The sequence below is a fragment of the Tubulanus polymorphus genome, chromosome 8 (assembly GCF_964204645.1).
Source record: "Tubulanus polymorphus chromosome 8, tnTubPoly1.2, whole genome shotgun sequence".
NCBI classification, from domain to species: domain Eukaryota; kingdom Metazoa; phylum Nemertea; class Palaeonemertea; order Tubulaniformes; family Tubulanidae; genus Tubulanus; species Tubulanus polymorphus.
This window is the reverse complement of record NC_134032.1, coordinates 1006929-1029307: the sequence shown is the minus strand read 5'-3', so window position 1 is coordinate 1029307 and position 22379 is coordinate 1006929. Positions and strand designations below refer to the sequence as shown.

Sequence of the window (22379 nt, the reverse complement as noted above, 5' to 3'; positions counted from 1 at the left end):
CTTTTCTAAAATGTAGGTACTTCTGCGCATATATTCTTCAAGAAACGATTACATGCTGGCGGAAAACAACGCGGAAGAAATGTTACAAAATCAAACAATGGGAACGAATGGGGAGGCGAACGACAAAGTTGAAACGTGGACGAAAACGCACAAACATACAACACCTATCCATCCTCAAACGAAGGACCGACTGCTGTCCACTAAAACACTCATAGTCTCGCCATTATAGAGCCGGCAGAGGGTGAAAAGATAAACACGGCAAATATCTAAAAAATTCAAAACTTTCCAAATGAGCGAACGAACGAATGGACGGACGAACGAACGAACGAACGAACGAACGAGAATTGCTACATTTATGCATTTCCCATCCTCGCTTGCCAGAGGTCTTGTATCACTCCTGAACTCGCTTCAACCAGCCCCCTGACCTCACGAAGCGTGATTTCATCACTGGCGCAGTTGCGCATGACGTCATATATCGATTTGCGAAATACTTCCTTGTTCAGTAAAACGTTCGCTGATTGGTCCATTCAACGAGAAAACCAATAGAAGCCTAAAGTCGTTTGTTACAAGCGCTGTGATTGGTACGACCGGATTCTGGTCGGCCAGTGACGACTCCAACGACTCGTGAGGTCCATCCTCGCTTGCCAGGGGTCCAGTATCACTCCCGAACTCGCTTCAACCAGCCCCCTGGCCTCACGAAGCGTGATTTCATTACTGGCGCTGTTGCGCGTGACGTCATATATCGATTTGCGAAATACTTCCTTGTTCGGTAAAACGTTCGCTGATTGGTCCATTCAACGAGAAACCAATAGAAGCCTAAGTCGTTTGATACAAGCGCTGTGATTGGTACGACCGGATTCTGGTCGGCCAGTGACGACTCCAACGACTCGTGAGGTCAAGGGGTTCGGGGAACAGCTTTAGCGTAGTGGGTTCGAATCCCTTGACGGGTGAAGATGTGTATTTCCACGTGTTGACCGCCCGCGATCTATTTCTGGCGTTTACACGTCTATTCCAGTGGGAACCACTTTGTGAGTCCTCTCTCAGAAACCTGGCAGAGTCAACGTTAAAAAGCCCGGGGCTTTTTCAAGCCATCATCTTAATTAACGGCAAACGACCGTAAGACCGGGTTGTATAAGCGAATCAGCAGTGCGTCAGCCTCGAAACGACTGTCAGAGCCGCTCCACATATATAGTTAAATCTCATGATTATATCATATGACAATCCCGGTGAAAATTTAAACTTCTTTCTAAATCGAGGATCGTTAATTTTGCGCAAACACGTTCACGTGAGATACATGCAGCTTCATCAAGTGGTAATCATTATATAGACATTATGAGTGTGATGAATGTAGTTAGACATATTCTGCAAAATTTGGATTGCCAAAAATAGGTTTTGCAGAATTTCTGTTACGGTTCCTGCAGTTTGTAGTTCCGCGGCTGGTTTTCTGTAGTTGTTTCTGAAATCAGTGGTTTAATATCCGTACCGTATTCTGAAATCTCAGGGATTAAACTGTATTTCAAGAGGCTTTCTTGATTTATGATTATTTCTCTACGACGTCTGTAACACGTGTTACACACCTGTGGAGACACACGTGTTCAACACTCCATGTACAGGTATAGGCCTACGAAGTGAACCTGGGGTAACATTGAATCGGCACCAGTTCCCCGTGCAGCTGTAGAAACCAATAATCAGTTAGGCTAAACAAAAATGATACCTTGTTTCTCCGCAGCGGCCGGGTCATTTATGTAAAATATGATAAAATTTATAAACAGTTCATTTCTATAGCGGCCGGGTCTGTTATGGTAAAATTGATCACGATTTAAAAAAAAGTAATGTACATTCCTGAAGATGACTATTAGGATATAGTCGAAACGTTGAAATAAACTACTATCTCGAAGTTTCATTTTCGGACTTTTTATTATCATTGTGGGATTCTCTCCTCAATGTACAGGGTAGATAGGCGGCCGGCCGGGTCAACATTTAAGCTCAGCAGAGCGGAGAAACGAGGTATCGATTTTTTTTAGCCTTACATAGTTGTGAATTACGATTTTACTCAGAGTGAACTGAACTGAACTAATTGAAAATGAATTAATTCTAACTCGCTAATGTGGAACTATACAAATTAAAAAAACGAATGAATTTCTGTTTTATTTTTATTTGTAAACAGCAAAGAGTTGAGAATATATACAAAGAAATCCTTATCCACATTCATCTTTCCACATGAAATCCACATTAATTCTTCAGAGTGGATCATATGAATTACACATGTACAACAATGCGATGAAAATATATATAACTGAGATGGATGTACAATTAGTGTACAGTGGATCATCATTAACTGAGGCGGATGTACAATAAGTGTACAGTGGATCATCTTTAACTGAGGCGGATGTACAATAAGTGTACAGTGGATCATCATTAACTGAGGCGGATGTACAATAAGTGTACAGTGGATCATCTTTAACTGAGGCGGATGTACAATAAGTGTACAGTGGATCATCATTAACTGAGGCGGATGTACAATAAGTGTACAGTGGATCATCATTAACTGAGGCGGATGTACAATAAGTGTACAGTGGATCATCATTAACTGAGGCGGATGTACAATTAGTGTACAGTGGATCATCATTAACTGAGGCGGATGTACAATAAGTGTACAGTGGATCATCATTAACTGAGGCGTATGTACAATAAGTGTACAGTGGATCATCATTAACTGAGGGGGATGTACAATAAGTGTACAGTGGATCATCCTTACATCAAATAAAACTCATACAAATTGTACAGGAATTTAACAAAAGTTCCTTTTAGTAAAACTACACTTTCACAACATTTAATTAAACAAGATTTTCAAAATCCAGATCAGGACAACATGATGCCATCAGATATCAGCGAAAATTCGATTGATTTCATCGGGATTTTAGATTCGAATAGGTGGGCTTCACTGAGATTGCATGGCTCAATGATTGTGAGTGTCAATGATTGCGTTAAAGTCTAAGATGATTGTGTAATTAAGATTGCGAGGGTCTTATGATTGTGAGGCTCAATGATTGGGATAGTTGCGCTAATATGATACATGTCAAATAAATGATGGGCTAAGCTTCGAAGCAGATAGCAAAACTTATCACCCCTTTACCATAGTTTATTGAAATTGAGGAAGGTGAGTTTATTGAAACAAGTGTCATGGTAACATTAAAATCGATTAAATATCTTCATTACATCATAATTATTATACGTTAATTCGGTGACGCCGCACCCACTTTGGGAAACCACTGAAATGCTCCACGATCTAACAATTTCAATATTCAACGCCCCCTGGTGAACATTTATAGAAACCGATGACGTTTAAACTCTAACCCCAATCATAGAACATAATTTTGCCATTGGTAAGGCCGCTACAAAATATGCATAGACAAATATAGATATACAAATTGAATACACTGTTTAATATTTAACTCCCCCTGGTGGCAAGAACAAAAATCTGGGTACCCCCAATTCTATACGAGATGAAAATATCCCGAAATGACCAATGAAATGAATTCAGAAAGAATGACTGAAAAGCTAATGCACTAGCCCTTTAGGAGTGAAGCCCCAAGCGGGCTAAAAAAGCTGTGGGGGTCAATTTAATGAACAGCTGGAGTTTGGCCGAACTACCCCACTATCTACCACCACCACAGAGAAATGAGTTCATACACAATGAGTTCACAATTCATATCAACCACCACAAAATGTATAACTCCCTAAGTTTAGAACTCATACAATGAGTTATATAACCGCATAGAGTTCAGAACGCAATAGAGCCTTTTATACATGCATCCATCCGCAGTGTTTTTAAGCATTAGCCACGTATGTTCTATTCGAATGTCCTAAGCAATCCTTTCTTGTAGCACGTGAAACATTAATTCAAAGTTTTCAGTATGGAATAGCAATAGACAGCTGTCTATCTGTATGTCTGTGGTTCAGAGACAATATACCTGAAATATAAAAACAGTGAATACAATAACAAGCACATCATGATTAAATAGAGGGGGAGGGGGTGTCTGTCGGACCATTTTGTTATCTAGCTGTTAGGGTTGATTTCATCAGTAGAGGGGTGGGGGTGGGGTGGAGGGTGTTTTGTTATTCAGCTGGTAGGGGAAGGGGGTGTCTGTCGGACCATTTTGTTATCTAGCTGTTAGGGTTGATTTCATCAGTAGAGGGATGGGGGTGGGGTGGAGGGAGGGTGTTTTGTTATTCAGCTGGTAGGGGAAGGGGGTGTCTGTCGGACCATTTTGTTGTCTAGCTGTTAGGGTTGATTTCATCAGTAGAGGGGTGGGGGTGGGGTGGAGGGTGTTTTGTTATTCAGCTGGTAGGGGAAGGGGGTGTCTGTCGGACCATTTTGTTGTCTAGCTGTTAGGGTTGATTTCATCAGTAGAGGGGTGGGGGTGGGGTGGAGGGTGTTTTGTTATTCAGCTGGTAGGGGAAGGGGGTGTCTGTCGGACCATTTTGTTGTCTAGCTGTTAGGGTTGATTTCATCAGTAGAGGGGTGGGGGTGAGGTGGAGGGAGGGTGTTTTGTTATTCAGCTGGTAGGGGAAGGGGGTGTCTGTCGGACCATTTTGTTATCTAGCTGTTAGGGGTGATTTCATCAGTAGAGGGGCGGGGAGGGTGTCTGCCAGTTTTGTTATTCAGCTGGTAGGGGAGGGGGTGTTGATACTTACTAAGAGGTCGCGGCTGGAGCCTGTTGTAATTCAGCTGGTAGGGGGAGGGGGTGTTGATACTTACTAAGAGGTCGCGGCTGGAGCCTGTTGTAATTCAGCTGGTAGGGGGGGAGGGGGTGTTGATACTTACTAAGAGGTCGCGGCTGGAGCCTGTTGTAATTCAGCTGGTAGGGGGAGGGGGAGTTGATACTTACTAAGAGGTCGCGGCTGGAGCCTGTTGTAATTCAGCTGGTAGGGGGGGGGAGGGGGTGTTGATACTTACTAAGAGGTCGCTGCTGGAGCCTGTTGTAATTCAGCTGGTAGCGGCGATTTTGGGTGTTTACTTTGGAAATGTTGTAAGTAGGTTTTCGGGTCGGGCATCTGAGCCTGAAAAATATCGCAAATATCTCAGTTTCAGTTCACCGGGCAGCAGAAAACGAACGGCCCTGGATAGTTATTTTACGAATACAATTACCTTACAAACCGTACAAGCGAATATCAGACATTTCTGCGCCGCGTTTTTCTGATTGGAGCCTTGCGCTTTCTTCATCTTCGCTTGTTTTTCAGCATTTTTCTGTTGCGACAACGCTTTCTGGTGACCACGAGCCATTCTGTTTCTGCGAAATATCATCGACAAACTGACATCATGTATTGGGCTTTTGTACATTTTCTAAGAAGCTAGGCCCCTCAACTACTATGTTATACGCTACTTGGATGCATTCAGTATGAAACAGGGCCGTCGGAAAAGAAATTTCAGTTGATGATCCGATAAAGTATGTCATTGCCGCGCAGCTGTATTTCGATTTTCCCGAGCTCTGAGATTGATTCTGAGCGAATCCGGCTATGAAAATCATGATATTCATTACGAGAGGAAGGAACATGAAAAAAAAGTTTTAGTTCAGCAAAAAAGCGGGACGGCTGTGAGAACCATAGAGGCCAAATTTTGTACAACAAATCAGTGATCAGAACAACTAACATAGGAAAGTCTACATGTATGTTACAGACATTTGAATATGGGCTTTGATACTGGGAAATCGGCCATATTTATTTCTGATGTTACTCAAGGTGCAACAGGGTCCCTAGGCAGTAAACTATCCTATCTCAGATATAAAAATCAGATATAAATCTTGATATTAAACAGATATTTGGAAATACAATCACTAGACGGCGTGTAAGACATGTGTCAGCAATACCCAAAATTCAACCTGTCAGGACTGCTGCGAAGTAACGTCAGCTGTCTGTACCCGAGCTGGCGTAAGCTTAGCATCACAGAGGATAGCTTCCAACATACAGCACAGATAGACTACGGCCTGGCGGGCGCGCATTATTAGATTGTCATGGCATGGGTAACTTCATTTTTCGAAGTGGCTACTCGTACGGACACGTACGAATAATTCCGTAGGCTATTCGTACGCACCCGTACGGATTACTCCGGTTCGTACGTGAAGGTATAGGGTTAGGGTAAGGTGAGGCTATATGTAGTTAAACCATTCGGCTGACAGCGAGCTCGGTGGTCTAGTGGTATGATGCTGCGCTAGTAATTTACTGGCCCGGGTTCGAGTCTCCCTCGATCCGCTCTATTTTTCTCTAACTATATTCCCCACACTTTCCTTAAATTTTCAGGAAACCTCCAGAGTAATCCGTACGAGGAGTAGCCACAGCGTTCATTTTTGGATCCAATCCGTCATCCGTCAGAAATTCAGATTGCGGGTGACTGACTGAGAACAAGAACACGGGGCAGTCCATCTCTAATCATGGATTATCAATAATTGTTAAAGTTCAGTAATTGAAGCCCCATATTCTTCAAGTGTCTGTCAGTGATCCTGCTGTCATATTCTACTCGACAAATCGATCATTCATCAATTCAATTCAATAAGACAACGATCATCAGTTCGTTCGGGTTTGACATTGTTTATTTCGATAGCCTAAAAATAATTCGTTGTCAATTGAAAATGAGAACATTGGCGGAATTCGGGATTTAGGTGAATCGCTTAGGAAGTTTACCTGCAAACTGATCGTAAAGTAAAGGGCGATGATGATTAATCCGTCGACGTGCTGTTCAGCGCGCATGTGGTGTATGTCGTTAGCACCTACTGTATTTACTAGTAGACTGAACGAGAAATGGGTAGCTCCGAGAATATCCTAATCGGGGTATCCATATCGCGGCATGGCAGTCCTCCAACCCGGAGCTCGGAGACTCCCGGGCTCTAGAGCCGCGAAATGATACATAATTTATTGGATTCATTCACTTTTTTAATCCCGTTATTTGCTGAAATAAATTATCGTTGTAATAAAAATCCGGACACGGCCTCATGGAAGATCATTGGCGGCTTTTCGAAAAAAAAAACTTATTCAGAGATTACCTCTAATTTCACTCTACCAAAAACTTCAATACCTGAAATTTTATTATTCTACGGGACTACACACGAGCTGTTTTTTTTGGAATCTAATCTACACCCGGCACCCCGCCTATTGAATTTCTATATCGGCCAATTTCGGTAAATAGCTCGTCGCGTGGATTCCTCGACTGCCAGAGCTTGAATAAATTCAAATTATCTTTATTGTGGGTTATCGGGCCAGTTTACAGCCAGTTTGAATTTCAGATAGGCCTAAAGTTAGAGAAGGAATATCAAAGAATAGCGCAGCCAACGAAAATCTGAAATTTGATACATCGCTTCCTCGCGAGTTGTCGATGGCATCAGAGTCATCAATGCGAGAGATGCGGATAATTTCTATTATGACTGATTGACGCCTGACTCCACTCTTCTCGATCTCCTCAAACCTATCAGTGTCAACTAACTGCAGAGCTGAGTCAGAGACTGACTGAGGTGAAAAGAGAACTGACAATCTTTCTTGCACATAGCAGCAGCAGCGGTGCTGTGGACTGGGACTCCCGTTTTAAGTTTATCTGTGTAGGCCCTAGTTAGTAGTTAAAGTAAGTTTAGTTTTTTTCGAAAAATAAAGGCAGTGGTTATTTTACAGTATACGGCAGAGTGTTTATTTCCGCTATTTTAACCGTGCATCTCTTTATGCTTGTGATTAATCATTTATTGATCATCTAGATTTAGGCCTATCCCATTATGAAGAGGAGTTGGGGTGCTGGAGCTTGAGCTGGAGTTTCTCCCGTTTCCACCCGTGTTGAAAACCTTGCTTGAAGTTTTCTGACTCCTCCTGGATCTTTTACCCTTCTATTTTGATGAAACTTGATAGGCCTATAACTATATAATTTGGTAGGATATTTAGTTGAAGAGTGTAGGCCTAACTGTAATGTCTGCTGATAGGCCTATAGTGTGTTCAATTTACCGAAAAAATCAATATGGCAAACTGGCGGCTTTAATTCTTAAGGTTTCAATTGGAAATTAAGAAACTGCATCCGTCGCCCGCCTGTCAATGTCATCGCACAAAAATGTACCTTGTCCTTTGCCCCTGAGTTTCGCAATATGTTGCGTATAAACTACCCTAAACCCTAACCCTTTAACACAATATTTTAATAAGGTAGCAAACAAGATCTCTGGATCCAGTTCCACAGTTATGTGGGTTTAATTTGACTGTGGATTCAGTTCCACAGTTGTAACTTGTATGGGTTTAATTTGACTGTGAATCCAGTTCCACAGTTGAGTTGGTTTAATTTGACTCTGAATCCAGTTCCACGGTTGTATGGGTTTAATTTGACTGGGGATTCAGTTCGACAGACAGTTGAGTTGGTTTAATTTGACTCTGGATCCAGTTCCACAGTTGTGGGTGTTTAATTTGACTGTGGATTCAGTTCCACAGTTGTGGGGGTTTGATTTAATCCAGTTCCACAGTTATGTGGGTTTGATCTAGATCCAGTTCCACATTGCAATGGTATCCCATAATCACTAGGGCTGGGGCCAGTTTGTTGACATCAGGTGACCAGCTCCAGCATAGGGTTAGTGACCATATACTTGGGGCTATTTGCATATATCAGGTGACCAGCTCCAGCCAATCAGAAGCTAGGGTTAGGGTTAGTGACCATATACTTGGGGCTATTTGCATATATCAGGTGACCAGCTCCAGCCAATCAGAAGCTAGGGTTAGGGTTAGTGGTCATGCGCTTGGGGCTATTTACATAGGCCTATATCAGGTGACCAGCTTCAGCCAATCACAGGTTAGGGTTAGTGGTCATGTGCTTGGGGCTATTTGCATACATATATCAGGTGACCAGCTCCAGCCAATCAGAAGCTAGGGTTATGGTTAGCTGTTTCTAGAGGTGGGAGGAGGAGTATGTTTACATACAGTGACATCTGTTCTTTGACAGCTCTCCCTATAGTTAGTCAATTATAGATCTACAATTGACTTTGTATTGAGTTTTACAGTTGTGTGGGTTTAATTTCGACATGAAAGGACATTTCAAAAGACATAATGATATCTGCAATGAGGCATTCAATGAACGGAGACTTTGAATCCCAGTTCGTCTGTTCGTGTCAAATTCCTTTAGTTCAACAATTTCATCAAATTGAAAACTGTTGTCGGAAAGCTGACCTATCACACATTTTATCTATCACACATTCTCACGTGGCTGTGCTGCAGTCCCTCGTGCACTATTCATATTCAAGAAGATAATTTTTCTATTTGATATTTTTCCAAGATAAACTAGGCTATCTGTAAATTAAGCCTCGAGATTGTCGACTCATATAGGCTGCAGCGCGGAAAACCAGAATCCTTTACGTAACAAATCCTTAATGGTTCATCTTTTTCAATTCAATTTGTCTGAAAGGGCAATGTTGTGTCTGACAGAAAGTTACATGTCCCATAAATGGCATATAAGTTTCTTCAATGATGCTGAGGTAGTTAGGCCTAGGATAAATGAGGGGTCTACCCCCACGCGATATTGCCGAAAAAATGGAAGGATGAATTCGTTTGCGGCAAAATGCGAATAAACCAGACTTTCTAGGGGTTAGTTTTCAGGAGAAGCGGCAACAAATTGTTTGAATAGTCAAATTGTATTTCACATGTGAAATGTCGAATGTTCCAGAATGTCGAGAGTTTTTGGTCAGTTTTCTTAGACATGTAAAGGAAAACTGACAAAATCTGTGTGCATAAAAAGTTGAAATATGGCTCGGGTTGAAGAGAAGTCGACTGCGATGTAAATGCTCAAATGCTTCGAAATCATATTGATATAATATTTCGTAGAAATAGCGACTGTTTCACGGCCTCCTCTCAGAGCTGTTATGAGATGTCATTAACAAACACTTGTGTCAGTGACAATTTCTCAGTGGATGAGGTATATGATATCGGTATCACACTGATATTTAGTATGCTACATATGCTGGAATTAGAAAGGGGTTGTATTCATTGTTAAGTGTACGACATATATCTGCTGACATGGCTCTGACATATATCTGCTGACATATAGCTCTGACATATAGCTGCTGAAGTTTACCGAGATGAACAGTACTGATTTAGGAGGATTCTACACAGTAATCGGGATATGAACTCGACCTCTGTTTATAGCTGATATGTTAAAGATGCTGACCGTGTCACTGTAGGCCTCTACTACTGTCAAATTCATCAATTGCTGTGGTTATAATGTCAATTAGACAAGTGCTGAAGATCTATTTTATGTCAGTCTTGCCAGCCGGGTCTGTGGGGAATGCGAGACCCGGCGTTAAGCTTTAAATAGTGCCTGCTTCTCGTGGGATGTGTTTGTTAATGACAGTTAATGTTGATATGACTGCTGGTATCTCGTGGGAAGTGTCCTGTCTACCAGTACCGGTCTTACACAAGTTCAGCCTATCTAAGGGCTGGTATCTCGTGGGACCTGTCCTGTCTACCAGTACCGGTATCATACACAAGTTCAGCCTATTTAAGGGCTGGTATCTCGTGGGACCTGTCCTGTGTACCAGTACCGGTATCATACACAAGTTCAGCCTATCTAAGGGCTGGTGTCTCGTGGGACCAGTGCTGTCTACCAGTACCGGTATCATACACAAGTTCAGCTTATTTAAGGGCTGGTATCTCGAGGAGCCTGTGATGTTGTTCAGTGTCTCTCTGTCTAGGGCTGGTATCTCGTGGGACCTGTGATGTTGTTCAGTGTCTCTCTGTCTAGGGCTGGTATCTCGTGGGACCTGTGATGTTGTTCAGTGTCTCTCTGTCTAGGGCTGGTATCTCGTGGGACCTGTGATGTTGTTCAGTGTCTCTCTGTCTAGGGCTGGTATCTCGTGGGACCTGTGATGTTGTTCAGTGTCTCTCTGTCTAGGGCTGGTATCTCGTGGGACCTGTGATGTTGTTCAGTGTCTCTCTGTCTAGGGCTGGTATCTCGTGGGACCTGTGATGTTGTTCAGTGTCTCTCTGTCTAGGGCTGGTATCTCGAGGAGCCTGTGATGTTGTTCAGTGTCTCTCTGTCTAGGGCTGGTATCTCGTGGGACCTGTGATGTTGTTCAGTGTCTCTCTGTCTAGGGCTGGTATCTCGTGGGACCTGTGATGTTGTTCAGTGTCTCTCTGTCTAGGGCTGGTATCTCGTGGGACCTGTGATGTTGTTCAGTGTCTCTCTGTCTAGGGCTGGTATCTCGTGGGACCTGTGATGTTGTTCAGTGTCTCTCTGTCTAGGGCTGGTATCTCGTGGGACCTGTGATGTTGTTCAGTGTCTCTCTGTCTAGGGCTGGTATCTCGTGGGACCTGTGATGTTGTTCAGTGTCTCTCTGTCTAGGGCTGGTATCTCGTGGGACCTGTGATGTTGTTCAGTGTCTCTCTGTCTAGGGCTGGTATCTCGTGGGACCTGTGATGTTGTTCAGTGTCTCTCTGTCTAGGGCTGGTATCTCGTGGGACCTGTGATGTTGTTCAGTGTCTCTCTGTCTAGGGCTGGTATCTCGTGGGACCTGTGATGTTGTTCAGTGTCTCTCTGTCTAGGGCTGGTATCTCGTGGGACCTGTGATGTTGTTCAGTGTCTCTCTGTCTAGGGCTGGTATCTCGTGGGACCTGTGATGTTGTTCAGTGTCTCTCTGTCTAGGGCTGGTATCTCGTGGGACCTGTGATGTTGTTCAGTGTCTCTCTGTCTAGGGCTGGTATCTCGTGGGACCTGTGATGTTGTTCAGTGTCTCTCTGTCTAGGGCTGGTATCTCGTGGGACCTGTGATGTTGTTCAGTGTCTCTCTGTCTAGGGCTGGTATCTCGTGGGACCTGTGATGTTGTTCAGTGTCTCTCTGTCTGGGGCTGGTATCTCGTGGGACCTGTGATGTTGTTCAGTGTCTCTCTGTCTAGGGCTGGTATCTCGTGGGACCTGTGATGTTGTTCAGTGTCTCTCTGTCTAGGGCTGGTATCTCGTGGGACCTGTGATGTTGTTCAGTGTCTCTCTGTCTAGGGCTGGTATCTCGTGGGACCTGTGATGTTGTTCAGTGTCTCTCTGTCTAGGGCTGGTATCTCGTGGGACCTGTGATGTTGTTCAGTGTCTCTCTGTCTAGGGCTGGTATCTCGTGGGACCTGTGATGTTGTTCAGTGTCTCTCTGTCTAGGGCTGGTATCTCGTGGGACCTGTGATGTTGTTCAGTGTCTCTCTGTCTGGGGCTGGTATCTCGTGGGACCTGTGATGTTGTTCAGTGTCTCTCTGTCTAGGGCTGGTATCTCGTGGGACCTGTGATGTTGTTCAGTGTCTCTCTGTCTAGGGCTGGTATCTCGTGGGACCTGTGATGTTGTTCAGTGTCTCTCTGTCTAGGGCTGGTATCTCGTGGGACCTGTGATGTTGTTCAGTGTCTCTCTGTCTGGGGCTGGTATCTCGTGGGACCTGTGATGTTGTTCAGTGTCTCTCTGTCTGGGGCTGGTATCTCGTGGGACCTGTGATGTTGTTCAGTGTCTCTCTGTCTAGGGCTGTTATCTCGTGGGACCTGTGATGTTGTTCAGTGTCTCTCTGTCTAGGGCTGGTATCTCGTGGGACCTGTGATGTTGTTCAGTGTCTCTCTGTCTAGGGCTGGTATCTCGTGGGACCTGTGATGTTGTTCAGTGTCTCTCTGTCTGGGGCTGGTATCTCGTGGGACCTGTGATGTTGTTCAGTGTCTCTCTGTCTGGGGCTGGTATCTCGTGGGACCTGTGATGTTGTTCAGTGTCTCTCTGTCTAGGGCTGGTATCTCGAGGGACCTGTGATGTTGTTCAGTGTCTCTCTGTCTAGGGCTGGTATCTCGTGGGACCTGTGATGTTGTTCAGTGTCTCTCTGTCTAGGGCTGGTATCTCGTGGGACCTGTGATGTTGTTCAGTGTCTCTGTCTAGGGCTGGTATCTCGTGGGACCTGTGATGTTGTTCAGTGTCTCTCTGTCTAGGGCTGGCATCTCGAGGAGCTTGTGATGTTGCTGTAAGCTGCGGCACAGGTGTTTATCACTGCTCTTCAATCATATATTTCCTATTTACTCAACGCCATTCCATCAGTCTTCAATGTAGACCTAGGGGACGAGGAAAGAAACAGTGTAATAGGGAATTCATTGTTTTCTGTGGGATACTGAGTAGGAGAGTGTTGAGGAGGGTTTCTATTCTACAGACTCCTGATTTGATTGCCTGTAATTGTGTCCTCTCCACAGCCGAACAGTGTTATCTATTTTAGGTCTATAAATCTGCTGCGTGATTCACTTGCCTGTGCCGCGTAAAGACGGATTCTGCAGCCTTTAGCCTTTATACGAGAGAAATCTTGTAATAATTCAACCAAACATCTTCAGTTCTTGGATAGAAGTGTGTACTGTAATAATTCAACCAAACATCTTCAGTTCTTGGATAGAAGTGTGTACTGTAATAATTCAACCAAACATCTTCAGTTCTTGGATAGAAGTGTGTACTGTAATAATTCAACCAAACATCTTCAGTTCTTTGATAGAAGTGTGTACTGTAATAATTCAACCAAACATCTTCAGTTCTTGGATAGAAGTGTGTACTGTAATAATTCAACCAAACATCTTCAGTTCTTTGATAGAAGTGTGTACTGTAATAATTCAACCAAACATCTTCAGTTCTTGGATAAAAGTGTGTACTGTAATAATTCAACCAAACATCTCCACTTCTTGGATAAAGGTGTGTACTGTAACAATTCAACCAAACATCTTCAGTTCTTGGATAGAAGTGTGTTCTGTAATAACATGTCCAGTTCTTTGACAGAAGTGTATACTGTATATACTATTGACCAATGTATCCGCTAAAGACTATAAGCGATCATCTTGTCGACTGTCGATGGTCGGCCAGTGTTTGTGAATGTCTTCCAGTTTTAACCCGGTATTAACGTCTTATATCTTGTTTTATAAACAGGTGATGAATCGAGCGATGACCGCACGCAGACCGCTGTGAGTAGTAACAACATGGCCGCCGATACAACTAACAATCGATCGCGGTATCTAAGATGGCTGACTCGGGTTCGACTGTCGCGGATAATGGCATTGTTGCTGGTCGTGTTGGTGATCGTGCCGCTGGTCGTTCACTATTACATATCCAACATCGGCAGCGACGGCCGCGTAGGTGGCGCCGCGGCGGCCGGCGTGCGGATAATCGGGCGGACGCCGTTGGATCACGCGGAGGACCCGGCGTACCTGCAGGCGACCGACCTGGTCGCGCGCGTCAAGGAGTTGAAACGTATCCACGCCAGCGTAAACAACGAGTTGAGGCAACTCGAGTCGAAGCGTCAGAAACTGAAATCGGACCTGTCGTCGTACGCGACGCGACTCGACGCCGTCAAATCCGAACACGAACGTTCGGCGAAGAACCTCGAAAAACTGAAACTGACGATCGAAAACGTGAAACTACAACAATTAGAATTACAGATGTCGAACGCTCCGTTGATCTACGCGCCGAAACGCGTCCTCGTCGACCCCGCGACCGGTAACGGCGACCTCGACCCGCCGACGAGGTCGACGCGGTGTCGCATGTCGACCTGTTTCGATTACTCGCGCTGCTCGTTGACGTCGGGATTCCCCGTGTATTTTTATGCGCGCGAGGCGTCGATACGACTCGACGATTTCGTTCGCGTTTCCGTCGGCGACGCGTTGAACCGTCTGCCGTTCGTCTCGACGACCGACGGCGACCGCGCGTGTTTGTATGTCGTGCTGATCGGCGAGACTGCTGCCGCGGCGCCACCTACCGGCGCGATCGAGCGTTTGTTACGCGGGTTACCGTATTGGCGCGGCGACGGTCGCAATCACCTATTGTTGAATCTGGCGTATCGATCGACGTCGCTCGGCGATGTATTCTCCGGCGTGAACACGGGACGCGCGATCGTCGCGCAGTCCGCGTTCACCGTCCGCTCGTTCCGCGCGGACTTCGACTTGGTCGTGCCGCCGTTGTCGGGGCGTCGCGCCGGACGCGAGACGTTGCCGTACATGTTACCGGTCCGCCGCAAATATCTGATGTCGTTTCAGGGTATGCATAAAACGTTGATCTCGGACGATCGCGCCGCGGACTCCGATTCGGAACTTCTGAAACTCGAAGCGGAAGTCGTTCAGACGTTGAAACAAATCCAACAAACGCGAAACAAAAACAACGTTTTCTATTTCTATTTCTACTGCAACAAGAACTCGGATATCCGCGCGTCGATGGACGGCGAGTGGACGCTGTGCGCCGACGAGGAGTCCCGACGCGAGATACTCGCGCTGTCGACGTTCTCGCTGATCCTCGCGCCGGTCGACGCGTCGATCGTATCCACGGTAACGATACAACGCCGCCTGCTCGAATCGATCAAATACGGAGCCGTCCCGGTCGTGCTCGGCGACTTCGTACGCTTCCCGTTCTCGGCGGTAGGTGGCGCTACGATCGACTGGACTCGCGTGGCGATCGTCCTGCCGAAATCCCGAATAACCGAGTTACATTTCTACCTGCGCACGCTTGCCGATAACGATATATTCGCGTATCGTAAAAACGGTCGCGCCGTCTACGAGAAATACGTCGGCACGACGGAATCGGTCGTTCGTACGATTCTTCTGTCCGTGCGAACTCGATTGCGAATCGCGGCGCCGGTGATTCCCGAACACCCGTCGCCGAGCGTGTTCAACGATACGTTCGCCCCGTTGATGAAACCGGTAACGCCAGCAGACGGCGCCGAGGCAGACGACGTTCTCGGACCGGTCGAGTCGCCGCAGCCGTCTCCGAAATTCCGTCGCAATTTTACGTTTTCGACGTCGTTGCTCGACGATCACGGCGACGCGTTTCATCTTTACCCGTTCACGCCGTTCGCACCGGTGCTGCCATCTGACGCTAAATTCTACGGTAAGACTTCATCTTTTTATACTTATTTCACTCTTTCAGTGCTGGCTAATCAATACGCTATAGTGCTGGAGATAATTTGAAAATTTGGAAAAATTCCACCCTAGTGTGTTGAATAACGGGAATACCACTATAGTGCGTCTACACTGCGGTGCGGTGTATTGTTAGTTACTAGTATTTCACTATGTTTGACAGGTGCTGCCATCTTTCAATAGAGATAATTACTAAATAAATCAATACACCGCAGTGCGGTGTACTAGCAAAATCTATCACCGATTCATACACCGCACTGCCGTGTTGACGCACTGAAAGGGTTAACAGTTCTGGGAAATCCGGGAAAAATTGAAGAATTCTTGGCCCGGTTTTATAGACTGGTATTAACTTAAACCTGGAGGCTAACTCGATTCATTTTCAATTGAGTTAACCCCCCGGGTTAAAGGTAATACCAGTCTATAAAACCGGGCCCCAGTGTTTTTTCGGGGGAATTCTAACTCTTCTTGAAAGTAAGAGAATTTGAATTCTTGTATTATGTGTTGTTCTTGCTGGTTGCGATCGGCACATGAAACCTCTAAGTCAGAACCCGACCTAATTTTGATACAGGTTCCAGTCCGGACCCCGATGGTTTAGTGGTTAGACCGTTTAACTCTCTGTTGGCAGGTTTCGAAGTTCGATACATTTTCCACTATCTCTCTTAAGGAATTATTCATTTATTACGTACGCATTAGGGGAGGGGGGAGGGGTCAGTGCAATTGCGTACTGTAATGCTTAATGTATATGAAAAAATGGCCGATTTTGCGTACAGAGGGGGGTTGAATAATTCAAATTTTATGTGTACGTATTAAATGAATGATCCCTAAACACGATTTCATCATCTTCGTAGCTGTTTCCCCGTAATTGAGTTCAAAAACTTAAACGCAGTTTCAAAATCTCAGTTTTATCTATTTTTGGTTATGATATGAGTTCTAGCGGGGAAATAAACATCGGGGCTTTATTCACGCGCGTCGAAACAGACATCGCACCCCTCGACCCTAAAGCCCATGATACAATGGTTTTCTATTTTGTTTTCGTAGGTTCGGGGTTAGGTTTTCGTCCAATCGCTAAAGGTCAAGGTGGTTCCGGTAAAGAATTCACGCAATCGCTCGGCGGTAACTATCCGACGGAACAATTCACAGGTACGGTAAACGCTAAATCACGGTTTGTCCTTATGGATCAAGACCCGGTTATCGGACATCTTTCCTCGGCAGGGATTCGAACCTGGCTTTGCTAAACTCAGCCATGACACACTGCCACACTAGCAGTGTTTTCAATAAGAGCCAGGTCCCAGGTCCCAGACCCGTCTGTTGTTTGTAAAGGACCTGCCCTTTTTTTCAAACCAGCTTTTGTTTCAGAGACTGTGACATAGGGGGGACCCTCCTGTTTTTCAAAGGGACCTGGCTTGCTAATTTTTTATTGAAAACACTGACTAGACCACGTGCGAAGGTCTCCTAAACTTGCAGAGCCACGTCCATTAGTGCACATGCTGCACCAGTTTGATGAATGTAGCTGATATCCGCATCTGTAACTGCTGCTGTATCGCGTGTTATCTTATTTTGTAGTCGTTATGTTAACATACGAGAGAGAGGCTGTCCTAGTTAATGCCATCGAAAGGTTCAAAGATCTGCCGTATTTGAATAAAGTGGTCGTCGTTTGGAACAGTCCGCGCCCTCCGTCCGACGACTTACAGTGGCCGGACATCGGCGTCAAAGTTCACGTAAGTTACGTAACGTGTTTGAACGAATCGGCGATCCCCGGGGAAAGCCGTGGAAAGCCCCGTTATATCACCGTTTCACATGTACATCATTGTAGATTCATCTAGCCAGGTTTTGAATAATAGAATCCATTTAAAACTGCGATACTCTGGATAGGGATCATTCATTGATTACGTATGCATGAAATTTGACTTTTTCAACCCCCCCTCCCCCTCTGTACGCAAAATCCAGTGGCGTAGGAACCGCAGCGGCGAAGGTCGCGGCAATAATTTACTGAATGACGTTTTTTTCTTTGAACACCACGTTTTTTAGGTAATTAAGTAAATTTGCCGCAGCAATATTTAGAACCTGTCCAAAATCGGCAATCAAAAATTCCTTCCAACGCCCGTTAAATCGGCCATTTTTTCATATGCATAAGGCATTACAGTACGCAATTGCACTGACCCCCTCCCCCTCCCCTAATGCGTACGTAATAAATGAATGACCCCATAATGTTTGTGAGCACTTACTCGTAAGTGATCATTCATTTATTACGTACGCATAGAATTTGAATTTTTCAACCCCCCTCCCCCCTCACTACGCAAAATCGGCCATTTTTTCATATACATTAAGCATTACAGTACGCAATTGCACTGATCCCTCCCCCTCCCCTAATGCGTAATGAATGAATGATCCCTAAGCTTTCGTGTACAACTGTCTTGCAAATAAGTGCTCAAACATTATCCAGGATCCCGACTGTAGAACCGGGTCCTGAGTATCGAGGTTATAAACGGATTTAATTGTTTCACTTGCGTTTAATTTTGCCGATTATTTTTCGACAGGTCGTTCGCACTTCTAAAAACAGTTTGAACAACCGGTTTTTACCGTACAGCGAGATTGAAACGGAAGCGATTTTATCGATCGACGACGACACGCATCTCAGACACGACGAGATCATGTTCGGGTTCCGGGTCTGGCGGGAATCGCGCGACCGGCTGGTCGGGTTCCCCGGCAGATTTCACTCGTGGGAGCCGTCCGTCAACAGTTGGTTCTATAATTCGAATTACACGTGTGAATTGTCGATGGTTCTTACGGGAGCCGCGTTTTATCACAAGGTACGAAATCTGGTTTGTCATTGTTTTGATCTTAAAAATAGGGATTGTCCACGAGAACCCAGTTCCACAGTTGTGTGGGTTTGATTCCAAACCATGAGAACCCAGTTCCACAGTTGTGTGGGTTTGATTCCAAACCATGAGAACCCAGTTCCACAGTTGTGTGGGTTTGATTCCAAACCATGAGAACCCAGTTCCAGCATGAATTCAGTTCCACAGTGTGTCGACAATTTATGACCATGTATGGCTCCGACAACACCAGTTCCACATGTGGATTTCATTTTCCAACCATGTGGACCTAGATTCACAGTTGTGTGGATACAATTTTGACTCTGAATCAAAATCTGCTTCTGTTGTTTGGTTTTTAAACCCGTAGGCCTTGGACTCAGAATGCAGGGGGTTCACACCGGTCGGGTGGGTTTAATTCGATAGTAGCTAAACATTCAACTGTTTAACGACTCAAAGATCTACTTCGGATAGATCGTGGATCTATTTTTCCATAACGTTGCGTCTGGCGCCCCATTTTTGATCTTAAAATAGGGATTGTCCCTGTTATTTATTTGGCTGGTAAATTTCGTTTGATTTTTTGATTGAGTGTCCCTTACAAACCCACCACACCCGCCGGCAGCGAAACAGGGGGTTTGATTTTGAAATTGGGAATCGAAGTACAAATATAGTTGTGTGATCGGCGGTTGAATTTACCGAATATTTTGTTTAAATCGGAGTACATAATTGTGAAATTCGGTTCCGGATCATCGAAACAATCTTCCATTCAGTCTGAACCGGCAAGCAACTGGTTGGTTTGTCATTGGCATGGCAATGGTTTCTGATGTTCCCAAAAGGGCTGGATCCATAGCCTTAATACATTTATATTATATATTATGAGTGTAGGCTCGCTGGGCGGATCCAGAGACCAGTTTTGAAGGAATTTTCATATCCAAAAAAGGCACTTTGATGTCCGCAAAGGCAATATTAGGGATCATTGTTCTGGATTGTGCATGCTACTATCTCATAATTTGGTTATATGGTGGAAACTCTTTACGACGAACTTGAGGGCTCAGTTTTATAGACTGGTATTACCTTAAACCTGGTGGTTAACTCAATTCATTATCAATTGAGTTAACCCCCGGGTTAGAGGTAATACCAGTCTAAAAAACTAACCCCGGGGGGACTAGAAAAACCAAACGCTTTAACCGATAGTTCATTTCATCCAGTATGAAACCTGCAAAACTTTTAGGGATGAAAATCTAAGTTTGTAATAAAACTGATAAATTGTTTTATGAGAGGTCATTATTACAAGATCCCACTCAGTATAACGCTAGTATTCCTGATGATAGATTTTAGGATAGTTGAAACTTCGAATTAAATTCTTTCGAAGTTTCAACTATCCTAAAATTCATTGAATATTAACTCATTGCGCAACATCTTTCAAAACTTGTTTCACAAATTTTTGTATAATTTGTTTTGTATATTTTCTAGTACTATGCATATCTCTACACGTACATAATGCCACAAGCGATCAGAGATTTGGTCGACGAATTCATGAATTGCGAAGATCTCGCTATGAATTTGTTAGTATCTCACATTACGCAGAAGCCACCCATAAAGGTAACTATCAATATTAACTACAAATCTGGATCCAGGAACACGCAGTTCTCAACCATCGGAATAAACTCCGAACTGAGACGCATTTGTTTAGAACAAAGCAACTATAAGGTTTTGGTTTACCCGGTTTAGGGACTATTGAAACCGGCTTATTTAGGCGGAGCATACCCCTCCTTTGAAAATCCGGGATCCGTCGCTCTGTACCTTGATACGAATAATATGAAAGATTCTTGTGTTTGAAAATTAAATTCCAGAGATTCATTAATTTGACTCCAGCTGAATTCGCCCTGTAGATAGATTAACCCTTTCAGTGCGTCTACATCGCAGTGCGGTGTATAAATCGGTGATGGATTTTGCTAGTACACCACACTGTGGTGTATTGATGTCATTAGTAATTGGTAATTATCTCTTGAAAGATGGCAGCACCTGTCAAACTTAGTGAAATATTAGTAACTAACGATACACCGCGCCGCGGTGTAGATGCACTATAGTGGTGGTATTCCCGTTATTCAACACACTAGGGTGGAATTATTCAAAATGTTCAAATTATCTCCAGCACTATAGGGTATTAATTAGTCCGCACTGAAAGGGTTAATCCACTATTTTGCTGGGGTCAGTTACTCAAAAGATGGTTGAAGATAACCAGTGGATAGATACCATAGTTGCAATGAACATTTAATTGTCACCACGTCAACTATCCACTGGTTAACTCTAACCAACTTTTGAGCAACTGCAGCCCCTGATAAATACTATAGTAACAATGAACTTTTAATTGTCACCACGTCAACTATCCACTGGTTAGCTCTAACCTACTTTTGAGCAACTGCAGCCCCTGATAAATACTATAGTAACAATGAACTTTTAATCGTCACCACGTCAACTATCCACTGGTTAACTCTAACCAACTTTTGAACAACAGCGGCCCCTGGTTCTCTATTTAACTCTTTTTATTTCGTAGGTGACTTCGCGATGGACGTTCCGATGTCCCGGTTGCCCGAAAGCTCTATCGTTCGACGACCGACACTTTCAGGAGCGTCATCGATGTTTGAACTATTTCGTGAAGATCTACGGATACACGCCGCTTCTGTATACTCAATTCAGAGTCGATTCCATCCTGTTTAAAACGAGAATTCCGCACGACAAACAAAAATGTTTCAAATTCATCTGAATGTTTTGTAAACGAAAGTTAAATGCATTTATCGAGACTGGGTTTTGAATTCGGTGAAACTTGCCCCGCGCCCTAGAATCTCTCTGACCAAGTTTATAACCCACTGTATACGGAATTTAGAAGAGTAAAAACAAATTTTATTTAATTAAGAATTAAATTCGCTCACTAGAGATCATCGTGATCATCTCACACCTGATGGTGATCTCTTAGATAAATAAAAAAAATTTGTTTATAATCTTAAAATTCTGTAAATAATGGGTTTTTTAACTTATTTTTTTTCCCCAGTTATTGGTGCTGGATTTAAAATTGTCCCAAACAAAATGAAATGTGACCTAGTTTTTTTTGGTTTTGACACAATTTATATGTTTTCCACTTGTAAAAAAAACAATGCAGATGTATGATATTTATAACAGCCACTGATAATGTACAGTTTGCAATGAAAATACATAAATATCTGAAAAAGGAAAATTTTTTTATTTTTGTAAAATTCTTGATTTTAACCCTGACCAAGAAGGGTCGACCTAAATAGGATGTTTAATGGTTCATGTGCTGCAACATTGATCATGGCAGTGATAGTTGAATGCACAAATTTGGATAATAAAATTTAATTTGCTTGAAATGCTTCCTGTGGCATGTGAGGGTACCGCTTTACACTATTACAGAGTTCTATTAAAAATGGCTTGAAAATCATTTTAAAAACAAGATCCTCTTAAATAAAGCTTCAAAATTAATATATTTGTCAATATATAACGAAATTTTGTTAAATAATCAACGAATTTCGGCTAAGAAAAATATCTGTAATTCTCGCCTGCCACAGTAAGATCGCGAGGTTAAGCTAGATATCAACCGTACAGTGCTGCCGCCATAAATAACGATAGCGGAATTTCTGTGAACTAAAATAGCGGGGC

At 43.9% G+C, this 22379-nt stretch overlaps 2 protein-coding genes across 2 annotated transcripts; one reads left to right on the top strand and one right to left on the bottom strand.

The window, feature by feature from the left end:
- Positions 1 to 2165: 2165 nt before the first annotated feature.
- On the bottom strand, positions 2166 to 6787 carry LOC141910081 (zinc finger protein 706-like). Its single transcript, XM_074800795.1, has 4 exons — positions 6682 to 6787; positions 5153 to 5294; positions 4961 to 5064; positions 2166 to 3974 (listed from the first exon to the last, which is right to left on the bottom strand). Coding segments are annotated over exons 2-4 (240 nt in total). The 5' UTR covers positions 5288 to 5294; positions 6682 to 6787; the 3' UTR covers positions 2166 to 3973.
- A 458-nt stretch (positions 6788 to 7245) lies between these two features.
- On the top strand, positions 7246 to 21879 carry LOC141909588 (exostosin-like 3). The gene is made up of 7 exons (XM_074800058.1): positions 7246 to 7612; positions 13916 to 15862; positions 16930 to 17031; positions 17455 to 17609; positions 18429 to 18701; positions 20178 to 20306; positions 21262 to 21879. Exons 2-7 carry the CDS (start codon positions 13966 to 13968, stop codon positions 21469 to 21471), a joined length of 2766 nt encoding a protein of 921 aa, XP_074656159.1. The 5' UTR covers positions 7246 to 7612; positions 13916 to 13965; the 3' UTR covers positions 21472 to 21879.
- Positions 21880 to 22379: the final 500 nt, after the last annotated feature.